The sequence below is a fragment of the Zophobas morio genome, unplaced genomic scaffold (genome assembly GCF_036711695.1).
Source record: "Zophobas morio isolate AGI-343-1 ecotype UQ-CSIRO unplaced genomic scaffold, CSIRO_AGI_Zmor_V1 ptg000006l, whole genome shotgun sequence".
Lineage (NCBI taxonomy): Eukaryota > Metazoa > Arthropoda > Insecta > Coleoptera > Tenebrionidae > Zophobas > Zophobas morio.
The window spans coordinates 3,073,679-3,092,825 of NW_026972111.1; the positions used below are offsets into that span (position 1 = coordinate 3,073,679).

The window sequence follows — 19,147 nt, forward strand, 5'->3', positions numbered from 1 at the left end:
CAACAGTAAAATAATACTTTTTTACATTTCTCGTTAATATATGCAAAACCACCCTTATTGAAATTGGAGTCCTCAACCGGCAAAGACAAGCGCCAAATTTAAATAGTCGATGCCAATAAAAAACTTGTTTCACTACAACTCGTCGCCTGAGAACTTGTTTGATCTACAGACCAGAACGCGCTCAGGCCAATATCGACTCTAAGCGTTCAGAAGCGATTTGGTTCGTTTGGACTATAATTTCTGCGGGAAATAGTTGTTTGGTCGGTTTTTATAACGACTAAGTGAATATTTTTGGTACATATTTAGATGACTTTACATATTTTGTTTAACTAATAATTAATTCTTTATTTGTGTTTTATACTAGCAAAACATCTTAAACTAAGAATATTGTTGAAATCGCAATAACCCAATGGATTTTTTTCGGGAAAATGTTTTGCAAACACTGTGTTCTAGTTTGTATGAATTTTTAAATGTTTTTAGTGACAATTTTTGTGGTTGTTTTCGATACACTGTATGAAATTAACAGTGAGAAAAAAAATTGAAAAATTAAAAAATCTAAAATTTAAAAACCGAATAACGAAAAATCGGGAAATCGAAACTCTCAAATTTAAAAAATCGGAACATCGAAAAACTGGAAAATCGAAAAACCGAGAAATCGAAAAATCAAAAGATCAAGAAATCGTGGGGTCGAAAAGTCGAACAATTGAGAAACCGAAATAGGCCAAAATCGAAAAATCAAAAAACTTAAAAATCCGAAAAATTGAAAAATTAAGCGATTGAAAGATCAAAAGAACGAGAAATCGAAAACCTGAACAATTAAATCTCGATAAATCGGGAATGAAAAATTAACAAATCGAAAAATTGAAAAACAGAACATCTAAAATCGAAAGATTAAGAAATATTGAAAAATTAAAATTTCAAAAGATTGAAAAATCTAAAATTTCACAAGATTGAAAAATCTAAAATTTAAAAAAACAAAAATTGAAAAATCGAAAAAGTAAAAAGGTAGACACATCGAAAAATTCAGAAGTCAAAAATAGAAAAGCCGAAGAATTGAAATATTGAAAAATCCTAAAACTGAAATATCTAAAAACTGAAAAATCAAAAAAGTGAAGTCGAAAAATATAAACCTTAAAAATCGAAAAATTGAAAAATCAAAAATCTTAAAAATAAAAAAATTAAAGGATTGAAGAACAGGAAAATCGAAACACTCGAAGGTCAAGAAATGGGAAAATCAAAACATCGATTAATTGAAAAATCGAAAAATTGAGAGTTTATGAATTCGAAAATTTGGCAACATAACAATTGAAAAACAGAAAATCTAAAACCGGGAAGTCTAAAAATCAAAAGATTAAGAAATCGAAACATTTGAAAAATTCGAAAACTTGAAAAATTCAAATATCGAGGAACTGAACTGAAAAATCGAGAAATTGAAAAATTTAGAATTTTAAAAATTAAAAAATCTAAAATTTAAAAATCGAAAAAGTAAAATAATCGAGACATCGAAAAATCCAGGAGTCAAAAATCGAAAAGTCGAAGAATCGAAATATATATTAAAAAATCCCAAAACTGAGATATCGAAAAACTGAAAAATGAAAGAAAAACTGAGAATCTAATAACCTGAAAAATCCGAAAACTGAAATATCCAAAAATTGAGAACCTAAAAAATCGAAAAATCCAAAAAGTGAAGTCGAAAAATCGAAACCTTAAAAAAACTAAAAAATGAAAAATCGAAAAATGACGAAAGGAAAGTAAGCGAAAAAAATTGATGTTGTGGTGATTGAATTTAAATCAAAATTTCGCGCTGAAAAAAATCGTTAAACATAGGCAACCATGTACACGTTAACGCTTTTTGGATAGTTGGTAGTTCGCTAGGGGATTCTAGTTACAGGGTTGGCAGAGTAGAAGATGGCGGCTTGGTAGAAAGTTGAAAGCGTCATTGTTGGTTTGGTTTCGTGAGTGAGCGCATGGTGAAAAGACGCGGTAAGTTAGCATGTGTAAATTTGATTCGTTGTTTGTAAGATTAGGAGTTTAATCGTTAACTGGTTCTAACACAATTTAACTGACATTAGATTTAATTAGGTAAATACCTACTAGGAGATTTTATGAAATTCACTTAGTCAGGATTCAGTCTTTTGTTTAATAAAGTTACGAGTTTCTAGAGGTATATACTGAAGACTTCTTAATTCTTCGTAGAAGATTGCGAATAGTTCATTTACGGCAGTTAAATTTTTGTGCAATATTTCTCTATCTCACAATTTTAACTTCAGTAATTTTCTTTCTTCTGATGAATGTTTCCATCATATAAATTATCTGATGCCCAATTTTAATCTCAAATGTTGTTTATTGCGGTTTTTGAAACTTTAACACTCGTTCAGTTGTCGTTAATATCAAAGTCATAGAAATTGAAGATTTAAATGGAATTGAGGTTAAATAACACCGCAATACGTGGTTGAAGCCGAGGGCGCGGTTCCTAGTCGAGCTGCCGCATACAAGTCTGGACATAGGGAATTAACAAGGCAAATTGGTTCTTATGTTATAATATCTCCCCAGATCACTTTAAAGCTATTATTGAGTGATGCATTTGTGGAGGTAAAGGAGGGCTATCGGCCGATATTTTTTTCAAATCGTTTCATCGCGCTCATTTTCTGTAAAAAGGTTTTAAAAAATCGTATTTTGAAATTTGCGCCCGATCCGATTTGTCGCGAAATGTTCCGTCACACCATTGTTTAAGTATATTATAGTTGGACAACCTAATACAAATTTTACTTCGCCTAAATAGTGAGCTTTAGGACAAGGAATCCAGGGGGCGTGGGACAAATTTTTCGTCAACGCGCATTTTCACTACAGTGAGCCAACGTATTAGGTTTATTTTACTCTAAATCAGATGGCGCCATCAAACATTAGCAAAGGCAAACAACCTTTACTCTGCTCTTATACGAGGAGTTATCCATAAATCCATAATTAACATTGTTCCGTAAACAGTAATGTGTATAAACATATATGTACAAAATATGAAAATATACTTGACATAAAAAATATGAAGCAACGCGTTGTAACGTGATAAGAAAGAATTGAATTTAAAAGAATTTGACGCATATTTTTATTTGACTATATCTGAAGACTGACAGAAACTTTCCAAGGGTTTTTAAACTGGTGTAATTGTTTAGTTTTACAAGATTACAGTAAAACAAGATTTTAAGTAAAATTTAGATTCGTGGTGTTACAAAAACATTAACACAAAATGAAAATATATGTTCAAAGTAAATAACAGAATGACATAAACTTTCGGCGTTAACATTACAAATAATTACAAGAGAGAAAAAAACGCATAAAGAACTTAAGAGGCATGTTTGTAATATCGAGTTGTTAAAGGCTCCTTTGAAGACTGTTTGTTTCTATGAAAAACAATTGCTGTTATCGGACATTTTGGTAGATTTTGTTCCAAAAATACGAGATAACTAATTGTTTCTTGAACTAGTTTCCGTAACTTCTAAAATTTAAAAAGGATACGCCGTTCTGCTGTAATAAAATCTAGAATAAGGTAAAAATCACACTAATATTACATCTGATTTTGTTAACCACATGAATATAATTTACATTAAAATAAGTTACAGACATTGTTTGAAATGTTTATTATAGTTCGAAAACAACATAAAATAAATAAATAAATAAATAAAATGTGCAGTTTATAAACTTCAGAATTTTAGTTTAAAAATAATTATGTTTGAAGCTTTATTTTGTCTGTTCCATTTTATTGGGTGTATTGGGGCCCTCTCGGGATATAACACCGACATCAGTGCACCGACCCAACGTTCTTCAACCGATGGGGCGATTTATTACTTCCGTTATGCTGGCCCTACACACAGCGATTTGGTTTTCGGATTTTCGGCTATATCTGCACAGTTAACTTTTTTCGCACTGCACACTGACATAGAGTATTTTGTTCACGCGAGCATCAAAAATATTACGCCGAAAGCACTTCTTCAAGTGTTATTTTTTTTAAGATGTCATATTTGTCAGTGTTTCCAAAATTTTCTTCTTTATACAGGTCAACTAATTTTTCGTAAACCGCATTTTAAAATTTTTGTTATTGTATTTTTTACTTTTTAATTTTCTAAGGCATGAAAAAATCCCATATAGGTTTCTATGAATTTATTAACGAAATCAACTGATAACTTGCGCGCCATTTTGTGTTAATTAACACCAATAGATTATGATAATTTTATAATTATCATTTTAATGAAATTGTGTTGTTCACTTCGCGAACGACAGCAAACAATTTAAAATTACCGCTAGTCAAGCACCTGAAAATCCATCTCTCCCAAATATGTCTTTCTTGGCACGATTTGTAATCCGAAGTCTCCCTCCACATGCCTGAGAACTTGTTTGATCTACAGACTAAAGCACACTCAGGCCAATATCGGCTTTAAGCGATTTATCTATAAACCGATATTCGTTATAGTTAATGTGATACACATCCACTACGAAGAACTAACCCATTTCGACCATTGGACTTTACAACGAATAAGTGAACAAAGTTCTTGAACATCTTAACGATTTAATACATAATGTTCCCGAATAACAAAATTTACATTTCAAATTGTATTATCAAATTACACTCTCCAAAATTTGTCACGAACAATGAAATGACGCAATCTCCAAATTTTACAATAGTAAAATTGTAGTTTCGCCCCGTTTACGGTTTATGCATCCGTGTCGAGTTTTCACCTTAGACGTCAAGATTTTTGGAAAAAAAAAATCAACATTTTCCAATTTATAATGTTATGTATTTAAATTTTAAAAAGTAGTAGTGATCTGATACCTAAATACGCTATTGGGATTTTTCGGTTTGTCGATTTCTCGATTATTCAACTTTAAATGTCTCAATTTTTCAATATTTCAATTTTGGGCTTTTCCGATTCCTCCATTCCTTAAATTTTCTATTTCTCGATTTTTTTATTTTTCGATTTCTCAATCTTACGATGTTTCAATGATACGATTTCTCAATTTTTGTCCTCTTCAATTTTACGGTTTTTAAATATTTCGATTTTTCAATTTTTCAAATTTTCACGTTTCTAAATTTTCAGTTTGCCGATTTCTAAAGTATTTTTTTTATTTGTCCATTTCTGGATTTCCTAAAGTTTCGATTTTTCACATCTTCAATTCCTCACTTTTTCGATTTTTTAAGATTACGATTTTCCAATTTTGTTTTTTTAGATTTTCGATTTCTCAATTTTCCAATTTTTTAATTTCTCAATTTTTTGAATATTTCTTTCAGTTATGAAATTTTTCAATATTTCAATTTTTCGACTTTTCGATTTTTGAATTGATGGATTTTTTTTGATTTCTCGCTTTTTTCCTTTTTGGATTTTCAATTTATTGTAAACTTTAGATTTTTCAATTCTGAGACTGTTTAATGTTTCGATTTTTCAATTTTTAAACTTTTCGATGTTTTAATATTTCATTTTTTAAAATTCTAGGTTTTTCGATATCTCGAGTTTTCAGTTCTTCTATATTTCAATTTTTCAATTTTTCGATTTTTTGAATTTTAATTTTTGATTTTCCAGTTTTTCTTTTTTAAAATTTTTCGATTATTCAATTTTTTAATTTCTCAATTTATCGAATTCAGATGTTTCGTTGTTTTGATTGTTCAATTTCTTAATTTTTCAATTTTTAACTTTCCTTTTCGGCTTCCGACTCCTCAATTTCTCGATCCTCCGATTTTTCGATTTCTCGAAGTCTCAGTTTTTGAGTTTTTCGATGTTTCGATTTTTGGATTTCTCGGTTTTTCGATTTTTTTCTTTTGAGCTTTTCAATTTCTGGATTTTCCAATTTTTCAATGCCCCGATTTTTCAATTTTTCAAATTGAATTGGATCTCTCGATTCTTCAATTTTGCGATATTTTAATTATTCATTGTTTTAAATTTTAGTTTTTTCGATTTCTCGATTTTTTGACTTTTCAGTTCTTCAGTATTTAAATTTTTGAATTTTTCAAATTTTTGCGCTAAATTTTCAGTTTTCTGATTTCTCAATTAATCTATTTTTGATTTTCCCACTTCTCAAAGTTTCGATTTTTCAGTTCTTCAGTTCTTCGATTTTTCGACTTCGCTTTATTGGTTTGTCGATTTCTCAATTTTTGGATATTTCTTTCAGTTTTGATATTTTTCAATACTTCGATTCTTTCATTTTTCGACTTCTAGATTTTTCTATTTTTTATTTTTGGATTTTCAGTTTTTGTTTTTTATTTCAATTTCTTAATTTTTCAACTTTTTCATATTTTAATTTTTAAATTTCTAGATTTTTCAGTTTCTCGAGTTTCCAGTTCCATAGTTTAATTTTTTAAATTTACGAATGTTTAAATTTTTTGAGATCTCAATTCATTGAGATTCGGATGTTTCGATGTTTTGATTATTCAATCTCTCGCTTTATCAATTTTTCCATATTTAAGTTTTCGATTTTGGCCTACTTCGGTTTCTCAATTTTTTGATTTTTCGACTTCTCGATTTTTCGACTCCTCGATTTTTTTTTGTCTTTTGATTTTTCGATTTCTCGATGTCTCAATTTTTGAATTTTACAATGTTTCGATTTTTCGATGTTTCGATTCTTGATTTATCCGATTTTTCAATTGTCCAATTTTTTAAATTCTCGACTTCTCGATTCGTTGATTTTTCAGTTTTTCGATTATTAAATTTTAGATTTTTATTTTTATTTTTGATTTTTTGATGTTTGGATTTCTCCATTTTTCAGTTTTAGGATATTTTAACTTTTCAATGTTTTAAATTTTAGATTTTTCGATTTTTTAGTTCTTCAATATTTTTTTATTTTTCAAATTTTGACGTTTCTGAATTTTTAGTTTTCGGATTTCTCAATTAATCTATTTTTTTATATTCCCATTTCTCCACTTCCTAAAGTTTCGATTTTTCAGTTCTTCAGTTCTTCAATTTTTCGATTATTCAGGTTTTTGATTTTTCAATTTTTCAATTTTTTAAGTTTGCGATTTTTAGACTCTGCTTTTTCGACTTTTTTGTTTCTCAATTTTTTAATTTCCTAATTTTTTGATATTTCGTTCAATTTTGTGATTTTTCAGTTTTTCGATTTCTCAATTGTAACTTTTCAATTTTTGAAATTATTAATTTTTTTCGATTTTTTGAGTTTTCAGTTCTCTGTATTTCAATTTTTCAATTTTCGGAATTTTTGAATTTTCGATTGTCCAATTTTTTTTTATTTTTCGATTTTCCAATTTTTCGATGTTTCGATTTTTGAATTAACGGATTGTTCAATTTCGCGATTTTTAAATTTTAGATTTTCCAATTTTAATTTTTTTGATTTTTTTATGTTTCGATTTCTCGATTTTACAATTTTCCCATATTTGAATTTTTCAGTGTTTTAAATTTTCGATTTCGAGGATTTACTTTGTTACAGAAGTCATCAGTCATTACTCATCAAGAACGATTATTATTGCTGTGCGTTAAAATGCCTACATACTGATAAGCACGTACATACAAGACACATTTAAGGCTGTTTTAGTATAATTTTTACAATTTTAAATTTATTCCTTGATGTCTAAATCGTATATATTTAAATGGTGATGTATATTTTGTGATACAATCTTAGGATAAAATGCATTTTAGTTTCAAAGCTAATATGTATTTAATGACTTGACTACTGTTAATAAAAAAAATACGTAAGAAGATGTTCATATTGAATTAAGTTGGTGTTCATAGTTTGATGATAATCCATAGTTATTCTGAAGGCAAATTAAATGACTTGTTACTTATTAATTAAAGTAATGGTCGTTTAATTTCGTATACCTTTAAAGTGGACGAAGGGACGCATATTTGTTAGCCATGCAGTTCATGGATAATAGGTATACCGCGATGATATTAAATTTTTGTTACCTTAACCTTGAAACAGGTATGCACTACATATACATATATTACAGTAAAGTCTTCAACACCTACGTTTGCTTATTTTGTGACTGCTCCCCGTACAACGTACTGATTAATACGTCCGTTTACTACCTTATCGACATCACGTGCGTACGGACTATTTTTACCCCCTTTCGTAAGGTACCGCCACTTGATAGTGAAGCGAGTGATATGTAAAATATATATTCATTCTTTTCTACATGGGAAAGTGATTGTCCGTATAGGTTGTCCAACTATAATATACTTAAACAATGGTCACACTGTCGAAGTTCAGCGATCGCGTCTTTGGATTAAGCATGCAAATCCACATGTCAAAGTGAAATTAGAAATTATTTTCAGAAATCAACGAACAACTCAAACTGCGCGACCCCGTCGAAGCGAGCCATCTCGAACTACACTCACGCCGTAGCCAAAAAGCCAGAGATGAAGACTTCGAGCAGCTGGTCTTCCTCAAAACCCCATCGGCAACATTGTGACATGTCCTAGGAGCCCGTCAAACTCGTGCTGCCTCACTCAGTAATCACTGAACGACTCAAATTGAATTATTTTATCCAATATGACGATTATTGTAGGTCAATTTAAACGGAATAAATGCACAAACTGCACAAAATATTTTATTAGGTTATGTTGCTGGTGCTGGTAGAGTCTTTATTACTAAAATCTCATTAAAATGCCATGTTCTACTGCGATTATATGAAAAAGCTAGGGCCCGCTTTTCATATTGTGTGATGATAAGATTTACCGTCAAAACAGCTGGCGCTTTTGAAGAAAACCTTTTAAGGGGACTCGCTAGACGAGGTATAACATTTTTTTGGTTTTTTGTATGAAAAAATGATATTAATATAGATGTATCATACATCAAACTGCAGTTTTTTTCATATTCTAGACCACAGAGACCAGTTCAATAAATTAAAAAAATATGGCTGAGAAATATCGTAAAAAAGCACCATTGTATGTTTTATTTTCAAGTTTTTTGAGTCATAACCATCATAGAATCGCTTGAAAATTCTGACATTGACAAAGCATCACTTTTTACAGGCCGCTGAGTCATTAAATGTTTGTTAGTGGTACAATTTATTTAAATAATAATGTATTTATTAAAATCAAAATATACCACAAATTAATGCAAAATACGTTGAATAATTTTAACAGGAATATCAGAGGAAAATTAATGATATATTGCTTGGCAGAGTTTTTAACAAAAACTAACAATTATTGAAAAAAATGGGTTTTACTTGGAAAATCGCTTCCGTAAATTGTAGTGGCGCTCCTATCGGCAAAGTCCTGAACTAACGGTTCAAATTCTGTCGAATTGATACCCATTTTTTTAATAATTGTTAGTTTTTGTTAATGCGTTTTAAGGAACACAAAACTACAATTCACGAGACGTTTTGTTCAAATGCGATTAATTTTTTATTTGTTTGAATTTTATAAAATTGATTTTAAACGTTCGTTCGAAGAAAAAATTATATATACATATCACTTGAGCAAAGTGCCAATTCCTCCCTCGGATTCTTGAGGCCTGACGCGTAGCGGGAGGAAATGTTTCACTTTGCTCCCTTGACATATAAATAACTATATATTAATACAATTCTGTTTCATATGTAATAATCTTTTTATGTATCTTACTAATTGGTAGGCCATTGAGTCTCGAGTAAAACTCTTTGTACGTTTTAATGTTAAATTTGTTTACAAAATATTCCCTAAAAACATTTCGCGCTAGTTCCATCAACAGAGGAATTTCTGGAAAGCTCTGTACTGCTGAATTACAGTACCGAAACATTTGATCAGTCTGGTAACAAAGTTCATTTAATTTCGGATGGGCGAAATAACGTCGTAATCGATACGCACTATGCACATTATAACTACTCTGTTGTCGGAAGAAACGTTCTAAATTCATATTAATATCATACACGAAAGCAGGCATCGCCCCTTTTACGGAACTTTTTAGAATAACGCCCTTCTGTATGTCCATGTGCAAAAGAATTTTAAACAATTCGCAGTGACCGAATGCTCTATATATAATTTGCAAATCTAACTCTCCAATATTCACGCCGTAACTTAATAAATAACAGTAGATTTGAGTTATGGCAGTTTCCTTATACCCAAGTTCTCTCAAATCCTCAAATACCCAAATAGTATTGATATTATTAATAAAAACCATCACACTTGGTCTTAATACGCTTTCAAGCATCACATTTAAGTTTTCTAAACAAATAACCTTGCCCTTGCTATCGCAGGAATAAGTTACTGAAAATATTTTTGTTAAAAACACCTTATTCATATAGTGACCAAATTTTTGAATAATGAGATGCAGACAATCAATGCTTATGGAACACAAAAAGCGAAAGTAGAAATTTAAAGACTCATTCTGAATTTTTATTTTAATAGGGCATTCAATAATGTGGTAGAATAGTGGCGATTTCGCCTCAGCAAGTTTTAGCAATACTTCCAGGCGCAACTCCAAGTTCGAGTACTCATCATAAATATACAAAAATAGAGTTTCTTGTACTTCAAAAGAATTATTATATAAAACAGATTGTTCAAAGTTAAGGACCGTAGGTTGTGCTCCATACACCAACAGAGTCATTATTAGTTCACTTGTACCTTTGAGCAAGGTTCTGGTAAGAGGGGTGTCATCTTCCGAATCGGGAGCATTAACATCAGCCCCCTGTTCTATAAGGAGCTTAGCTGCTCTATAGTAACCACGATCTAAGGTACGGTGGTATGGTGTATCCCCTTGGACACAAACTTTATCAATGCAGGCACCTTTTTTGATTAGTTCATACGCAAAATGCTCCTTCATCCAAGCACCGTTGCCCACATAACATTCAAGTGCAACTACCAACGCTGTTTGGCCTTCTTTGTTGACAAACTCGAGTGGAAAATCTGGTATGGATAACATATAATCGAAGACTTCGATGCTAAAAAACATGCACTTGGCTATTTGTAAATTTTCGCAAGCTACATACTTGTCTCTAAGAATTGCGACCTGCAGTAAACTGTTACCCCAATAGTCTCGAACGTTGTACCATCTGGGAGAATCAAGGAGGACGCTGAGGACGCTCACTTGATTCTGCTTGGCGGCGGCGATTAAACGATCTTTTTTTTTAATCTAGGGGAAGATTTGGATTATGTTTTAGTATTCGACAAAGTTAACAGAAACCTGAGAGTCTGAAGAAGACATATTCGAGCGGGTTTCCCTGAATTTCGCCACACTTCGAAATGTTTTTAGTAGAACTTTGGTTGGCATTTATATTTAAATTATGTCTAATATCACATTATGAGTAACTTTTGAAGTAATTATCGTTAACTACGTAATATCTTTTTAATTGTAAGTGTTTTTTTCATAATTGTCGAAATCAGCATTTAAATTATAGGTTAGATGTCTAAAATTCTAAATTGTCTAGCCAACTTAATATGAGTGACAAGTGGTGACAAGTTAAATATCCCTAAAAATATTGGAAAATGTTTAAACATTTTTCTTAAATGGAAAACAAAAGTTTCTGTTATATACATAAATTTATTTCTTATTTCATGCATCTGACCTGATTTGACCTACCGTGATCTAACCTCTTCTAGTTAGAAAAATAGCCGAAAATGTCAAAAGTGCCAAAATCAGTTTTATCTTATCAAGTATTAGCCCCGCCCACCCACCCTCTGTTTTTTTGGAAGGTATTTGATTTGCCAAAATCAGCCTTATCTTAGTAAGTACTAGCCACCCTCCCTCTTCTAATTCTAAGGACTAATTTTACTTGTGTTAAGTATAAGATCATGTATTTGATTCAGACCGGATAAAATCATTCACTGAAAAAGAGGCAGGGTGGGTGGGCGGGGCTAGTTATGTTCTTCTGTTGAGTGAGACTGGAAACTAATAATAAAATCTAGAATATTCTAATGAAAAAAGTAAAAAAAAAAACGCTAATCGTATTTATTTTTTGTTATATTATTTGTTACAAAATTTATTTCTTATATGTATCATGCACCTCACCTGGCTTGACCTAACGTGACCTGACTTCTCAATTGTCTCAAAGAAACAAACAAATTTTAAACATTTCTGTGAAAATACCTATAAAAACCACAAACTACATTCTTAAAATAATTGTACTTATTTTCTGAAACAAAAATTAATAAAAATCAATAATAATTTTATATCTAGCGATTTTGATGGAAAAAACGGTAGGAATTTCCGAAGAAACGAAACCGAAAATGACTTCTGGATATCAAAATCTACATGAAAATATTTTTAGGTAATTTTAGAAAATAGTTGAAGAATGGTCGAGAATGTCACAAGTGCTAAATTAGCTATCTTATCAAATACCAGCCCCACCCACCCACCCTGTTTTTTTCTAAGGACTAATTTTATTTCAACAGATCCCATAAAATTAATCACTGAAACAGAGACAGGGTGGGTGGGCGGGGCTTGTTATCGAAGAAACGAAGCTGAAAATGATTTCTGAATATCGAAATCTAGAAGGAAGTTAGTGTATTCAACTAATTTTCGAAAATAGTTGAAAATTGGTCGAAAATGTCAAAAGTGCAAAATCAGTCTTATCTTATCAAATATTAGCCCCGTGTATAAAAAAACGCTAGTATAATTAATAAATCAATGATTATCAAGAGCCGTGTACCAATTGGGCATTGTTGCCAACAGTAAAATAATACTTTTTTATATTTCTCGTTAATATATGCAAAACCACCCTTATTGATATTGGAGTCCTCAACCGCCAAAGACCAGTGCCAAATTTCTGCGGGAAATAGTTGTTTGGTCGGTTTTTATAACGACTAAGTGAATATTTTTGGTACATTGATTTTACATATTTTGTTTAACTAAGAATTAATTCTTTATTTGTGTTTTATATTAGCAAAACGTCTTAAACTAAGAATATTGTTGAAATCGTAATAACCCAATGGATTTTTTTCGGGAAAATGTTTTGGAAACACTGTGTTTTATTTTGTATGAATTTTTAAATGTTTTTAGTGACAATTTTTGTGGTTGTTTTCGATACACTGTATGATATTAACAGTAAGAAAAAGAAAAGAAAAATTAAAATAATCGAAAAATCGAAACCTTAAAAAATCGTAAAACCGAAACATTAAAAAATCGAAATATCAAAGAACTGAAAATCGAAAAATGAAATGTCAGAAAATCGAAAAAATGTAAAATTCAAAAACCTAAAATTTAAAAACCGAATAACGAAAAATCGAGAAATCGAAACTCCAAAATTTAAAAAATCGGATAACTGAAAAATCGAAACATCGAAAAACTGGAAAATCGAAAAATCAAAAGAATAAGAAATCGTGAAGTCGAACAATTAAGAAACCGAAATAGGTCAAAATCGAAAATTCGAAAAGTTCAAAAATGAACAATTTATAAATTGAGAAATTGACAATCAAAATATCGAAAAATCCAAATCTCAATAAATCGAGAAATCAAAAAACTTAAAAATTCGAAAAATTAAAAATTGAGAGATTAAAAGATCAAAAAGTTAAAAGTTAAAAAACCAGGAAAAGCAGAAAAATAAAAAAACGCAAAAATGGAAAACTGTAAAAACTGAGAAACCTAAATGGGCCAAAATAAAAAATTGAAAAACTGATAAATCGAAAACCTGAACAATCAAATCTCGATAAATCGAGAATGAAAAATTAACAAATCGAAAAATTGAAGTATTTTTGAACGTCTGTGTATGCGATCAAGCAAATTGGTTGGATGTAAATTTGATCTTGTGTGGACATGACTCAACAGTGTATATTATTCAAACCGTGAGAGCAGCTATAAAAGTACATTTTCTTCATTTCGTTAGACATGTTGTCATCACGATCGCAAATTTTTAACTGCAAGGTCGTAACGTGTGTGTACTGCTGCTTTTTAACAGAATTGTACAACAGTTGCATCCAATACAATCGTACTGGGACGTTGGAACATGAATGGCCAGCTTTAGGATTACCAAAATGGTGGATCATCATCAAAGGCGTTGAAGTTGTTACGTATAGCAACGTGACTAATACTCGTATTTGTATGTATTGTTATATTAAGTATGTATTAGCATAATTTCCTTTATAAATAATATTAATATGCGTACACCCGAAATTATCGGAATGTATACTCTTTTGTAAATACTAATACTTAATTGCATTTTCCATGAGAACTGTAAACAGTTCTCTGTTGCAATATGTCAGAATTAGATACGCTCTGGCCCAGTACCGGTGCGACACTTGTGTGGTTGAAAGTCTGGACCCTTTTGTCTTTGTCGGCGTTTCACGGCAAATCGACGTCCAGATGTCGAGACCTTTTTTTACTAAGTTAGTTTTCACATATTGTACATATCTAAGTCAGTTAATAAATACCTTCGCTAGTGTTAACATCGTTGGCCTTTTATTTTTCGCACTTTAAATACGCACATAAATTAACATTCTCCATTATCAACATATTTAAAAACGGCTGATTCCCATCAGAAAGGACAGTCCAATATTGTATTTTCGTCGAGCACCATTAAAATTTAGTAGTTCTTCAAGAAAGTAGTTTTATTCCGCTCCGATCCACAACAAAGTGACAGAGAAGTTTATCATATATGATGACATTACGTGCAACGGCACAATAACTACATGTTTCACAAGTATATTTCATCAAGCATTTCTTCATTAAGTATCCACAGATATAACTTAAAGAATTTTGTTCCCCCATGTCCAGATGTCTGTAGTCTGTCATATTTACTTCCACATATTTATGTGCAAAAGTTGTTCAGCTTAAAACTGTATTAATAATTTGACACTGGTTACTTTCTTTAGATTCAATTGCTAGTAAAATAGATCCTAAATCATTACAACTATTGGCATTTTCACTGTGCTGTAAAAATTGGATACCAAGTAATTTTTTATTGATTATAGAATAATATACTTCTTTATATTTCTTATCTTACAGATTCCAAGGGAAATTTAAAGAAGCCCCTGAAGCAGGTTTTTTCATTGTGCCTGCAATCACGAGGTGGTCTACCACTGTAGTCCATGTTACTATGAAAAGGTTCTCAGAATCACTTCACTAATTTAACTAACAACAAAAATTCAACCAAAAACATCAAAGTACTTTACCCAGGGAAGATGAAAACAACAGCGTTCACTTTCTGACTCTTCAAACGGTTCACACTTGGCGAAAATTGAAGGCATTGACAAAATAGGTAGTTGATATGTTTATTTTGAAATTAACTTGGTAAAGTGATGACTTTTATTAATGATTAAAATAAATATAAGCACAATTCGTTTTTATTGTTCAAAATGGTATTTTTTCGTAGTCTTCATACCACACTCCAAAAATTGGTTTCAGTTCATTCGATGTTTATATCAGTTCCTTTTACATTGTTTTACGGACGAGCTCTATTTGTAATTTAGGCAACCAATATTCCACTTCGTTTCAAAAATCCCGCCTAATCAAAACGGTTGGGTAAGGACACGTTGTTCCAATATTTGACGAGCTGTCTTTACTGTATGGTATACTGTGGTACTGCAGTGTCATTATTGCCACACTTAGAATATGAAAGTTTTGTTGTCGTAGACACTGAAAGTCTTTTTTAATTTCGCATTATAATAATAAATGTATCAGTTGATAAAAGCAAATATGTGGAAGTTTTTATTACCCGACTTAAAAAATACAATTTGTATATAGGTAACCGACAATTTCATAGACAACATAAGACGAACTAATCTGTAATACGAGTCCTTCAAAATATAATTCACTCAAAAAATACTATTCCTTGAAGACAAAATTTTGTCGTTGTCTTTCTCCACTTGTGTTTATCATTGCATGTAGTACAGTTAAATCCATAAGGTTGTAACCACTCGTTAAATTGTAAGGTTGGCATTACAGCCAATGGTGTTTTTCACATGAACAGATTGGTAGCGGCGCATATGTCAAAATTTGACAATTACGCACGAGAGAGTTTTATTTAAATATCTCACAGTTTGTTATTAAACCATACCATTGAAAAATGGTACCGACACGGCATATTGTGGTAAATAAGCAGATGAAAATGGCACTTGCCAACTGCCACAATGAATTGAAACTTGCTTATCCCCAAGCATCCTCCCGAGAACTTGAATTCAAGCTTGTAAAAATCTTTTCAGTATGTAGTTATTCTTATACCATGGAAAGAGAGTACTATACTATGAGAGTAACGTATCGACATTCGGAACTTTTTTCATGTTATTACAACATGGTGGTATGTCGAAGGACTTTTAGTTTTAACTATCTCAAGTTGAAAGTGTATATCTCGCTTTTTAGTACAACATTGTCTTTTCAAGTTTTATACCCACTCTTTATATCCTACACAATACAACTAAATGTCCCTCATTAAATTCAAGCACTGCATACTTTCCCTGTAAACTTATCATTAATTCCTATCCTTTCCATAGTGTTCTCGATGTCAAGCCCACAAAATTATAACCCAACACCAATCTGGAGAACCGTTACAAGAAGCAAAGTGGAAACCAAAACAAAAATCGCAGTGGTATTCAAATTTGGAACTTAAAGAAGATCTAACCTACCGTATATTTGACAAAAACAAAAAAAATGAGTTTTTTACTCTTCAGGATTTGTTTATTTTTGCGAAAGAACATCCAGAATATACAGCAAGTTTAAATACTTTACGTTGAGTATTAAAATCCATGGGATTCAGATTTAAGAAAGTTAACAACAGAAAAATAATTGCTTTTTGGTTATTTGGTCTATGTGTTCCCAATGTTTCTAACCACTCCTGTAACAGTAAGTTTAAATAAGCCGTCAAATTATTTTCAACATACCTATTATTTTAGCCTCTGAATTTTGTGAAGTTACATTTTGTTCATTATTACCACTAAAATCGTCAGGACGGAGGAGCATAGCCAGACCTATCGCCTTCAACCAAATCCCTTGTACATTTTGTAAATAATAAGTAGTACCAAATATTAGAGTTATTAAACATAACATTAAAGACTTGTTGGTGTCCCATTTTTTTGATGAAAAATTGGTCATCCATTGCAACTAATTAAGGTGATCTACCCATTATAGACAATTTTGGTGTTGCTCGCGAGATTGATCATTTCAGTCGAGAGAGCTGATCCTTCGAGTCATAGTTAGCCACACATATAATTATCACGTATACTCATGTACAATAATTTAAACAAATTCTGAATATCTCAGTTATTCCCCATCTGTAAAGTAATTTTTATGAAGCAGCAACAATAAATAAATCAATTCACCTTGTTTTTTTACCAGCCCAATATTTGATTTCATTCGTGACCACAATATTTTTGGGTTCATTTTATCGTAATTCGTAAACGTATCGACTGCAAGTCTAAATTACAGCAGGTGGCATTCTTTCTACAGATGAAAGATAAAACACGTTTCTATTTATCGTTGCTCTTGTATTATAATTACCATGAAGACTCAGGTTATCCTGTTTTTATTGAAAATTGTTTATCAGTTTTTACAATATTGCGACAAGTTACAATGATAATTATGAAATAACCTGTGCAGGAGTGCAAGAATTGCAGTGAAGTCGAACGTAATCATGTGTCGCGAGTACATGAATGAACTGACATTATATTGACAGGTCACCAAATATGTCACCAGGTTATTAAAAGACAGATTTACACTGAATAATTTTTAAAAATTTACACTAGGGAGTGGTTACAACCTTATGGATTTGAGTTTACAAACGCCAAGGACATTTGCATTGTGGGTTGCATAATTTTGTGTATTCATAATTCAAACACATGTACTAACAGCACCATTTATTTTCATGTAAAAACGACTTTATAAAACGAACGACAAACAACTTTCACTTATAAGTAACAAAAATAGAAACGTATTTATACGAACATTTTTAATACAACTTCGTTTCATACGTAATAATCTTTTTGTATGTGTTGCTAATTGGTAAAAAATTAAGTCTCGTGTAAAACTCTTTGCACGTTTTAATTTTAAACTTGTCTATAAAAAACTGCCTAAAAACATTGCGCGCTAGCTCTACTAACAGGGGTATTTCTAAACAACGTTGTTTTGCTGCAAAATCCAACGTTTCAACGTCGTCGGAACAATGTTTACTAAATTCAGGACGGGCGAAATAACGTCGTAACATAAACACGCTCTTGGATTTTCCACGACAACACACCTCGTGAAGAAAACGCTCTACATCCATATTAATATCATACACCAGATGAGGTACCACACTTCTAATGTCTCCTTTTGGAAGAGACATATGTATGTCCATATGCAATAGAATTTTAAACAAGTCGCAATAACCATACAAATCGTATATATAATGCAAATCTAACTCTTGAACATTCAAACCATAACTTAATAAATAACAGTAGAATTGAGTTATGGTTGTTTTATCATATCTACTCATGATGAAATCCATAAGTATGTTGCTACTATTTTCAATATTTATAAAAGAGATCACAGATGGTTGTAATTCGCTTGTAAGCATCACATCTAAATTTTTCAAAAAAATTGGCATCCGGTAACGGCGCGTGGAAATAACATCTGAAAATCCGCTTGACAATACCCTATTTATATGGTGACCAAATTTTTTGATGATGAGATGCAGACAGTCAACGCTTATGGATGACAATATGCGAAAGTACAAGCATATATCAGCACACTTAACTTTTACTTTAATAGGGCATTCAATAATCTGGTAGAAAAGCGGAGATTTCATCTTAGCAAGTTTTAGTAACAGATCCAGGGGCAACTCCACGTTTGAGTACTGGTCAAAAATGTGCAGACACAGAGTTTCTTGTACTTCAAAAGAGCACTTGTCTAGAATTGAATATTCAAAATTGTCGACTGTAGGTCGTGCTCCATACGCCAACAGAGTCGTTACTATCTCGTTTATATTGTCATCTGAAAAGTGTAGGTAGTGAATAGGGGTATAACCGTAACAGTTGGCAGCATTAACATCAGCCCCCCTTTGTATAAGTAGCTTAGCTGTTTTATACCAACAAGAGTCTATGGCAAAATGCAAGAGTGTATTCCCTTTAGAACAAACTTTATCAATGCAGGCACCCTTTTTGATTAGTTCATATGAAAAGTGCTCACTCAAATCATAAGGGCAACTACGATTAAGTGCAAAAACCAACGCTGTTTGACCTTTTTCGTTCACAAAGTCTACAGGAAAATCCGGTATGGATAGCAAATAGTCAAAGACTTCAATCCTAGAAAAGGTGGACTTAGCTATTTA

General features: G+C 31.4%; 2 protein-coding genes and 1 long non-coding RNA gene across 8 annotated transcripts in view; 1 reads left to right on the forward strand and 2 right to left on the reverse strand.

The window, feature by feature from the left end:
- Positions 1 to 9,309: 9,309 nt before the first annotated feature.
- Positions 9,310 to 11,321, reverse strand: LOC135123334 (uncharacterized). Its single transcript, XM_064047884.1, has 3 exons — positions 11,098 to 11,321; positions 10,904 to 11,046; positions 9,310 to 10,855 (listed from the first exon to the last, which is right to left on the reverse strand). Exons 1-3 carry the CDS (start codon positions 11,182 to 11,184, stop codon positions 9,514 to 9,516), a joined length of 1,572 nt encoding a protein of 523 aa, XP_063903954.1. The 5' UTR covers positions 11,185 to 11,321; the 3' UTR covers positions 9,310 to 9,513.
- A 4,310-nt stretch (positions 11,322 to 15,631) lies between these two features.
- On the forward strand, positions 15,632 to 16,899 carry LOC135123337 (uncharacterized). Its single transcript, XR_010279594.1, has 2 exons — positions 15,632 to 16,144; positions 16,207 to 16,899. It is a non-coding gene; the product is annotated as an uncharacterized LOC135123337 (long non-coding RNA).
- The window catches only part of LOC135123336 (poly [ADP-ribose] polymerase tankyrase-like), a 34,522-nt gene continuing 31,870 nt past the window's right edge, over positions 16,496 to 19,147 (reverse strand). The window contains exons 3-5 of one of the 6 annotated variants that reach the window (XM_064047891.1): positions 17,341 to 19,121; positions 17,163 to 17,283; positions 16,496 to 17,114 (exon numbers count right to left, since the gene is read on the reverse strand). In XM_064047891.1, the coding sequence (XP_063903961.1) occupies positions 17,789 to 19,121 (1,333 nt within the window). In that variant the 3' untranslated portion in view covers positions 16,496 to 17,114; positions 17,163 to 17,283; positions 17,341 to 17,788. Of the gene's footprint in view, positions 19,122 to 19,147 lie in introns of all 6 variants that reach the window. The other 5 variants (XM_064047889.1, XM_064047893.1, XM_064047892.1 and 2 more) reach the window with 5 other exon arrangements.